This window comes from Amblyraja radiata, chromosome 6 (genome assembly GCF_010909765.2).
Source record: "Amblyraja radiata isolate CabotCenter1 chromosome 6, sAmbRad1.1.pri, whole genome shotgun sequence".
Classification (NCBI taxonomy): domain Eukaryota; kingdom Metazoa; phylum Chordata; class Chondrichthyes; order Rajiformes; family Rajidae; genus Amblyraja; species Amblyraja radiata.
Genome location: NC_045961.1, coordinates 16,463,002 through 16,472,925, shown reverse-complemented (window position 1 = coordinate 16,472,925; position 9,924 = coordinate 16,463,002). Strand labels below are relative to the sequence as shown.

Genomic DNA, 9,924 nt, shown 5'->3' with positions numbered 1-9,924 from the left:
AACGATTGCTGAGCCTGCATTTGGTCTTGGTCCACACCTAGAACAGCAGATACAGCAGATGAAGTTGGAGGTGTACTGTAAGTGAACTTCTGCCTCACCTGAAAGGAATATCGGGGTCCTTAGATGGAGTCGAGGGAGGAAGTATAGGTTCAGATGTTGGACAGGAAACCAGCCACTTTCCCACGACCAACACCCTCCTCTGCCTAGCGGAGCTGGTCTTTACTCTTAACAATATCCTTCGACCTCCCACTTCCTCCAAATCCAAGGCGTAGCCATGGGCAATCGCATGGGCCCCAGCTATGCCAGCCTCTTTGTAGGGTTTGTTGAACAATCCCTGTTCCAGGTGTACACTAGCGATATCCTCGAACTCTATCTCCGCTACATTGACGACCGCATTGGGGCTATCTCCTGCACTCATGGACTTCATTAACTTCTCTATCAATTTCAATCCTGCACACAAATTCATTTGGACCATCTCCGACATCTCCCTAAATAGACACAAAAAGCTGGAGTAACTCAGCGGGACAGGCAGCATCTCTGGAGAGAAGGGATGGGTGACGTTGCGGGTCGAGACCCTTCTTCAGACTCAAATGGGTGACGTTTGGGTCGAGACCCGACCCTTTGTCTGACATCTCCCTACCGTTTCTTGATCTCACCGTCTCCATCACAGAAGATAGACTATCGACTGACATCTATTATAAACCTATTGACTCCCACAGCTATCTAGACTACACTTCTTCCCACCCTGCTTCCTGTAAAGACTCTACCCCCTCTTCCATCATTGATGAGGCCCTCACTAGGATCTCCGCGGTATCCCACAGCTCCGCTCTTGCTCTCACTCCTTCCAGTCGCAACAGCGACAGAGTACCCTAGTTCTCATCTTCCACCCCATCTTGGGTATGCTTGGGCAGCTTACGACCCAGCAGTAGGAATATTGACTTCTCTAACTTCAAGTAATCCTTGCTTTCCGTCTCTCTCCACCCTTCTCTTATCCTGCTTGTGAGAGGTTTGACTAGTTTCATTGTTCTCCTGATTAAATTTTACTGATTGTATGTCTCGATGTCACCGTCCCCTCAGCTAACAATGATCTATTCTACATTTTCCATGATCTACGTCCCCTTTCATTTCCCGTGTTCACACCTTACCCCTCCATATCTCTGTATCTCCCTCGCTCCTGACTCTCAGTCCGAAGAAAGGTCTCGACCCGAAACGTCACCCATTCCTTCTCCCCAGAGACGCTGCCTGTCCCGCTGAGTTACTCCAGATTTTGTGTCTTTCTTCGGTGTTGCATCTCCTGCAGATCGCAACAAAGTGCTGGAGTAAAGGGCCTGTCCCACTTGCATGCGATTGCATGCGTTTGCCGTGACCAAATGTGGTCGCTTGAGGCGTACGGGCACCGTATGGCCGCGCGGGGCCGTTCCCACTTAGAAGCGTGGAGTTGTACGGGGCTGGTCCCGACATCGCGCGGGGCTCCGAAAAACTGAGTGTCCGAAATCTTCGTGCCCCAACGGCCTGTCGGCATGCAGGCGCATTGCGGTCGTACGCAGCATCTTGACGGCGTACGCCTAGCGTGTGGCGTTGCGCGATGACGTCACCGTCCGGCATGGCGTTGCGTGATGACATCACCGCCCGGCGCTGTGCGACGCACAAATTCAGTCGGCCCGCCTCCTGCCCAGCTGATTGGTCAGCATGTCACAACATAGCGTGTACTTAGCGCGAACTTCGCGTGAACTCCGCTTCCGTTTGGTCGCGCCAAACGCATGCAATCGCTTGCAAGTGGGACAGGCCCTTAACTCTGCGGGGCAGGCAGCATATCTGTAGAAAAGGAATAGGTGACATTTCGGGCCGAGACCTTTCTTCAGACCAAGAATCAGGGGAGTGTCTATCTTCAGCTTTTTGTGTCCATCTTCAGTGTAAACCAACATCTGCAGTTCCTCCCTGCACATTGAATCTTCTGTTGTTGCTTTGATCTGTCGTTTGCACACTTTACACTTGGTGTCCATTCATGGTCTTGGTCTTGGTGGGCAAGTTGCCCACCTGTCAATCACAGCCGAGGCGCCAGCTTCCGGTGCCGAGGTCCCGCCCCCATGCGGAAGTCAGGCAGGGCAGGCGGAAGATGGCGGCCGGATCGGCGGACGGGGTAAAGGAGGGCGGAACGGGGCGGTCGGCAGCGACCCGGGGTGCGGGCGGGCGTTGTCCGGTGGAGGGGCGCGGGCGGCGGGCGGACAGACAGACAGACAGACTCTCCCCGCTGCCGCTGCTGTCGCCCTGTGGCGGTGGCTGTGGCTGTGCTGAGCCGCCCGGTCGCTGCCCTGAGACCGAGCAGCGGCGCCACCCAGCGGCTGGGAATGCGCATCGCACCCACCCGCTGTGGACACTCAATGGGTGGAGGAGATACAATGGGGACATCCAAATGTGTATAGACATTCATACAGAGTATTAACAGCAAGGGTGATGCCCTAACAGCATTTGCTTTTCCTCTCTCTGCATCCCTCCCCAGTTCTCCAAATACATTTTATCTCTGCTTTGTTGTTACCTTCTCCCAACTAACAATGATCTGTTCTACTTTTTCCTTGATTTCCATTTCCTTTTGTCCTGTTTTCACACCTTATCTATACGCATCCTTATCTATGTATCTCCCTCTCTCCTGACATCAGTCTATGTACCTCCCTCTCTCCTGATATCAGTCTGAAGAAGAGTCTCCAACCCGAAACATCACCCATCCCTTCTCTCCAGAGATGCTGCCTGAACCCCCGCTGAGTTACTCTGGCATTTTGTCCCTATAGATATTTAACAGGTACATTGTATGAGTGTAGAGACACCAACAGGTGTATCCAATGACCGTAGAGACCCAACGGGCATATTCAACATGTAAAGACAAAATAGGTAATCCAATTTGTATAGACACCCAACCTATACATCCAATGAGTGCATGCAACCAACCTGTGCATTCAATGAGTGCCGACACACACTTGTGTGCGTACAGACATGATAGGTACATCCAATGAATGTAGAGACACTATAGGTACATCCAATTGTGAGAGGATTTGAGTTTAGGAGCAAGGAGGTCCTACTGCTGTTGTACAGGGCCCTGGTGAGACCACACCTGGAGCATTGTGTGCAATTTTGGTCTCTTAATTTGAGGAAGGACATTGTTGCTATTGAGGAAGTGCAGCGTAGGTTCACCGGGTTAATTCCCGGGATGGCGGGACTGACATAAAATGAAAGAATGGGTTGATTGGACTTGTATTCACTGGAATTTAGAAGGATGGGAGGGGATGTTACAGAAACATATAAATTTCTTAGAAGATTGGACAGGGTAGATGCAGGAAAAATGTTCCCGATGTTGGGGGAGTCCAGAACCAGGGGTCACAGTTTAAGGATAAGGGGTAGGCCAGTTAGGACTGAGATGAAAAACTTTTTCACCCAGAGAGTTGTGAATTTGTGGAATTCTCTGCCATAGAAGGTAGTGGAGACCAATTCACTGGATGTATTCAAGAGAGATTTAGCTCTTAGCCCAAGGGATATGAGGAAAAATCCAGAACGGGTTACTGATTTAGGATGATCAGCCATGATCATATTGAATGGCAATGCTGGCTCGAAGGGCCAAATGGCCTACTTCTGCACCTATTTTCTATGTAATAGATACGTCAATGAGTGTAGAACTCAACAGGAACATCCAATGAGTGTGGAGACACAAGAGGCAACAAAACACTGGGTTCTGGAGAAATTCAGCGGGTCAGGCAGCATCTGTGAAGGGAATGGACAGACAGCCATGTTGTACGAGGGGAATTATGTGAAGGAACCTAAAGAAAAAAGAAACATCTACCGTAATATGTAATTTCTCTGAATGGTCTAGATGAACATATAACTAATATTTCACCCATTGGCTTTCAATTAATTACTTTCGCATTCTTTGGGATGTTTTATTATTGGTGCTTTGTGAGAACAAATTTTAATTTTAATGCTTTGTGAATGCCTTGCAAAATAATTAATTTTGCTCTCAGCGGAATTCTAGATCTTTAGGAGAACTATGACTTTCTCCCTACATTCGTGACTTCTCTTCTGATACCCTGGACCTAATTTATTTCCAAATGGTGAGTATTTTGAAGAAACTATTGTTAATTTGGGAATTGAATATTCAGCGAAATAGCTCTAGATACAAGGAACTCCAGAGACTGATTTACAAAAAAAGATGCAAAGTGTTGGAGTAACTCGGCGGATCAGGCAGCATCTCTGGAAGACATGGATAAGTGACATTTCAGGTCGGGATCCTTCTTCAAACTGATTGTGCTGGTGGAGGAGGGGGGGAGTAGAAGCTGAAGGACTTGAAGCTATTTTCTATTGTCTATTGGGAGACAAGGGATATGGGGAAAAGGCTGGAATGGGGTACTGAGTATGGATGATCAGCCATGATCATATTGAATGGCAATGTTGGCTCAAAGGGCCGAATGGCCTACTCCTTCGCCTATTGTCTATTGAGAGGAAGGGCAGGACAAAACCTGCCAAGTGATAGGTGAATGTGGGTGAGGGGGGGTATTGATAGGCAAATGGGTGGACAAAGCCAGGGGTGAAAAGACAAAAAGTGTGAGATAAGACGTGTGAATTGTGAAGCCAGAGGAAGGAATATAGGTAGAAGGGGAGAGATGGGTGTGAGTTCAGTTAGGGCAGAGGGAAGACCAGGGAGAGAAACAAAGAAAAGCTGGTTATCTAGAATAGTAGAATTCAATATTAATACCATTAGGTTTTAAGCAACCCTAGCAGAATATAAGGTGCTGTTCCTCCAGTTTGCATGTGGACTCAGTGGCAAAGGTGTTTTATTAAAGTTATCAATATTTTGTTTTGTTAAAGTTATCCATATGTTTTTCCAGCATTCTGCAGTTCCTTGTGTCTCCAATAAACAGTCAATTTTGAAGAATCTGAATCCCCTCACATAGTTGGTACTAAAGCAAAAACAAATTTCAGACACAATGGTGGCGAGTTGATTCTCAACCCGCCCCCCCCCACCGTCTTCGCTAATGGAAAGACCACCTTTACTTCATGGTACATGTACTTCTATCGTGTCCGCCTTGCCATTGTTACCTTTGCACTAAAGTATTGCCACAATCTCCCAAACATCGACTTTGTGCTTTCACAAACCTAGATCATCATCCAGTATTTTCTTAATTTAACCCAACCTTTGATTATCAAAAACGATATCCAGTTGGCATCGTTTTTTGGGATAGGTTAACGTAAACTGCATCTGTTTCAGACATGTTATTTTTGCACCAAATCCAGACATAAAATGTTGGTGTAACTGAGCAATTCTGGAGAATACAGAGGAAGGGTCTCAACCCAAAATATTACCTGTTCCTTTTCTCCAGAGATGCTGCCTGACCCGCTGAGTTACTCCAACGTTTGTCTGTATCTTCAGTTGCATCACCTGCAGATAGACACAAAATGCGGGACTTAAATTTAAAAGTCATTTAATTTAATATGGAAGAAATTATTTGCACAAAATGGAATAGTCATTGTTGCCTGGTGACTTAAAATATAGAACAGTACAGCACAGGGACGAGCCCCTCGGCCCACAATGTCCATGCTGAACATGGCACCAAGCTAAACTTTCCACTGCCTGCTCATGACTATAAGCCTCTATTCCCTGCATATCCATGTACCTATCAAAAAGACTCTTAAACACCACAATTGACTGCCTTCATTATCACGCCTAGCAGTGCATTCCAGGGACTCACCACCCTATTAAAATTTTGTCCCTCTCACCTTAAAGCTATGCCATCTGGTCTTTTGCATTTTCATCCTGAGAAAAATGTTCTGACTGTCTACCTTGTCTATGCCTCTTTATAGTTATGTGTTTGTGTAAAAATACTTTCAACATTGAAATGTTAAATAGTAATCCTAATAGATATAATTTTTGGTTAAGATGTAAATTCCAGTATGGTCCGGATGAAGATAGGATTAATCAAGTAATGATGTTGATTCTGATTCGTGTAGATATAATTTGGTAATTATTTTCTTCACTATAGCCACTGAATCACGTGATAACTTATTCTTTCTCACATACTGGGAAGAATTATTGGGGAAAAAAACAACGTGCAGGGAATATGTGGAAATGAGGAACTGCTGGATTACCAAAAAGGATACAAAGTGCTGGAGTAACTCAGTGGGTCAGGCACATCTCTGGGGAACGTGGATAGGTGACGTTTCACACAGTGCTGGAGTAACTCAGCGGGTCAGGCACATCTCTGGGGAACGTGGATAGGTGATGTTTCGGGTCAGGGCTCTTCTTCAGATTGATTGTGATGGGGACGGGAGAAAGCTGGAAGAGAGGAGGGGCTGGACAAAGCATGGCAGATAATAGTTGGTGGTGCTGGGCGGGGGGGGGGGGGGGGTTGATAGGCAGATGTTTGGGCAGAGATGAAAAAAACAAGGTGTGAGACAAAAGGATTGAAGAGTTGCGAATTGTGAAGCGGGAAAAATATTTGGAGATTTATTAAGAAGATAATTTTTCTTCAGGTACTTTCCCTTTAAAGTAATGCTTCTATTATTTGGACAGCTAATAATTTGGCATGAAGATTGACACAAAAAGGTGGAGTAACTCAGTGGGTCAGGCAGCATCTCTGGAGAAAAGGAACGGGTGATGTTTCGGGTCGAGACCCTTCTGACTGAGAGTCGGGAAAGGTAAACGAGATATAGGCGGTGATATAGAGAGATGCAGAACAAAGAAATGAAAGAAATGCCAAAAAGTTACGATGATCAAGGAAATGATGCATTGTTAGCTGTGGGCTAGGTGAAAATGAGTTATATAGACAATGAGACTCACCAATAATTTAGCATTCTCCACATTCAACAGTAAATATAGAAACAAAGAACTGCATGTGGTTTATACCAAAGTTAGACAGAAAGTGTCGAACCCGAAACTGAAGATGTTCCCGACACGAAATGTCACCCATCCTTTTCCTCCAGAGATGCCGCCTGACCTGCTGAGTTACTCCAGCACCTTGTGTCTATCAAATAGTAAATACTTTTGGAAAGGAAGGATTTTCAGAACTGATGACTGGATTTCAGGATATCTTGCATCTTTCGAATTCCTAAGTAAATACATTTTCTTTCCGCAGTATCATGCTTTGGAATATGCTCTGGACCGTGCCGAGGTGAGTTGTTCACAATAACCATGCATCTGTACTCTGTTATTCAACTGTATCTTTCACTTGACCTGTGCCATTTATTCCTTGTAATTTACAATTTTTTTTAGTATATCATTGGATGTGCCAGGCAGAGACCTCCAAAAAGAAGGCATTCCTCCAGTGGACGGTACTATTTTGACAATCAAAGTATTTTAAAGATGATTTTGCCAGAAATCTGAAGTAACTGAATTTTATATATTTGTTACTTTAGGAAATCCGTGCATCAGAAGCTGTATGATTTGTACATGGAAGAATGTGAAAAAGAACCAGAACTGAAGGTAACCTCGTTTGTTTAAAAAAAAGTTTTTTCCTTATTGAGGCTTGTAGGTTATTGGCCTCTGTAAATTGACCATAGTGCAGAGGTTGGCAACCTTGTTCTGCATAGGGGCCGGGACGCATGTCTGTGAGCGGATGGCGGGCCACATCTATCACGTGTACACATGGGTCCCGCCCCGGATGGCAGGCATCAAATCACGTGTTCACTGAAGGTAGACAAACATGCTAGAGAAACTCAGCGGGTGAGGCAGCCTCATGCAATCCTTGCATGTCTCATCCGCTGAGTTTCTCCAACATTTTTGTCTACCTTTGATTTTTCCAGCATCTGCAGTTCTTTCTTAAACGTGTTCACAGAAGGTGCGCGGCTGTGCTGCAGCTTTGTGCAGGATGCGGTACAGCCTGAGCTCAGCGCTAGGCTGCTGCTCGGGCGCCCGGTACCTACTCGGGACGGCTCTGGGCGCCGCTGCTCGGGGGGCTCGGCGGGCCGGATGTTTTCGGGTTACGGGCCGCATTCGGCCCGGGGGCTGTAGGTTGCCCTAGTGTGTAGGTAGTTGATGAGAAAGTGGGATTACATAGTAACAGTGTGAATGGGTGATCAATGGTTGGCATGGTTGCCAGAGGGCCTGTTTACTGGCTATATCGCTAAACTAAACTACAAATCTTTTAAAAAATTAGTTTGTTCTTTTCTAATTGATTGAAACGTTATCAAAGTTCTGCTTGAAAATGTTTCATAAAGTATTTATTAAATCAACAATATTTTACATTTTGTATTTTTCTCAATTTGTCTTGTAGATTAATTGAGCTCTGCAAATGTCCACTTTGTGCAGGGAGTAGATGAGAAAGCAAATTGGATCTACTGTCAACTAAGTTGGACTTGTGGATAATCATTTTATTCTGTAATCAAGACCTAGTTTTACTGTTAATCTTGTCAAGTTTCTGTATAATCTTGTCAGCTGAGAATATAAAATCTGTACCAAAGTCGCGCTCAGCAGATCAGCTTTGCCTGGATTCCTGGTGTGCACCAGTGTTAATAAATCGCCCATTACTTCAAACACCAACTCCGCATGGCCTTTCCATTTGCTCCTACAATTATTATAACTGATTTAATCAAAGCAAAATGTGACATTTGATTACAATCTGGATTTGTGATTACTTCTCAGAAACTAAGGCGAAATGTTAACCTGCTGGAGAAACTGGTGATGCAGGAGAGAGTGTCGTGTCTCGTGGTAAACTTATATCCAGGAAATGACGGTTATTCACTGATGCTCCGGGGGAAAAATGGCTCAGGTACCATTCTTTAATTATTCTAGGTTGTTAATCATTTGTGCTGAATAGATAATAGAGAGGAATTATAAATGCATTATTATTATTATTGTGTTTCTTCTAATCTCTATCAGACAGTAAAATATTAGGATTTGGTTGATTATAACATTGGTTGCAGCTTTAAAATGAGATTCGCAAAGATTGAAGGAGATGTACATGGATAGGAAAGGTTTAGAGAGTTATGTGCCAAACGTGGGGAAGTGGGACTAGCATAGATGGACCATCTTGGTCATCATGGGCAAGTTGGGCAGAAGGGTCTGTTTCCGTGCTGTATGACTCTTACGTGTGGGGCAACTTTTCTTATACAGACGGTGGGTGGATGACTGGAGCGAGCTGCCAAGGGTGACGGTGGAAGCAGATGCAATAATGGTGCTTTTAGATCGGCACATGGATAGGGAGAGATATGGCTCAGGTTTAGGAGATTAGTTTAACTTTCATCATGTTCGGCACAGACATTATGTACCGAAGGGCCTGTTCCTGTGCTGTACTATTCTATATTCTAATGCATGCCCAGCTTGCTAAAAGGTATGCTGTATAAATTATGAAAGTTGGAATGTGCACATCTTTTTAATGTTGTACTTGTAATGAATGCAGACTCGGAAACAATCCGCTTGCCTTACGAGGAAGGAGAGCTACTGGAATACTTAGATGCAGAAGAGCTTCCACCAATTCTCGTGGATCTTTTGGAAAAATCTCAGGTGAAGTAAATCATGCAAGAGTAGGAACGACTTGATCATAGTAATTCCCGTATAACTGCATGCGTGGATGCTAACCTGTAGAGTGTACCAAGCGCATTTTAACAGCTAAAAATGCATTTTTGATACTAACTAAAAATACTAAAGACTGTTTGTTACATTGTTTAATAGTTAAGTGTCAATCTAAGCAATGGCTTGTCAATTTATTTGAACTAGCAGTGTGTTCTTAAAGAGACAGTCCACTATTACCAAAATCCATTATAAAGTCTGTAATAATGAGGGTTTATTGTATCACAGTGCCCTCCATAATGTTTGTGACAAAGATCCATCATTTATTTATTTGCCTCTGTACTCCACAATTTGAGATTTGTGATTGAAAAAGTCACATGTAGTTAAAGTGCACATTGTTAGATTTTAATTAAGGCCATTTTCATGCATTTTGGTTT

The 9,924-nt window shown here is 44.5% G+C and overlaps 1 protein-coding gene across 10 annotated transcripts in view; it reads left to right on the top strand.

The window, feature by feature from the left end:
- Nucleotides 1-2,068: 2,068 nt before the first annotated feature.
- Nucleotides 2,069-9,924, top strand: part of supt20h (SPT20 homolog, SAGA complex component) — a 63,993-nt gene continuing 56,137 nt past the window's right edge. For 8 of the 10 annotated variants that reach the window (XM_033022234.1, XM_033022233.1, XM_033022228.1 and 5 more), the window contains exons 1-7: nt 2,069-2,140; nt 4,008-4,097; nt 7,116-7,151; nt 7,253-7,311; nt 7,396-7,462; nt 8,621-8,747; nt 9,378-9,481. In XM_033022234.1, coding sequence (XP_032878125.1) covers nt 4,095-4,097; nt 7,116-7,151; nt 7,253-7,311; nt 7,396-7,462; nt 8,621-8,747; nt 9,378-9,481 — 396 coding nt within the window. In that variant the 5' untranslated portion in view covers nt 2,069-2,140; nt 4,008-4,094. The remainder of the gene's footprint in view (nt 2,141-4,007; nt 4,098-7,115; nt 7,152-7,252; nt 7,312-7,395; nt 7,463-8,620; nt 8,748-9,377; nt 9,482-9,924) is intronic. The other 2 variants (XM_033022226.1, XM_033022231.1) reach the window with 2 other exon arrangements.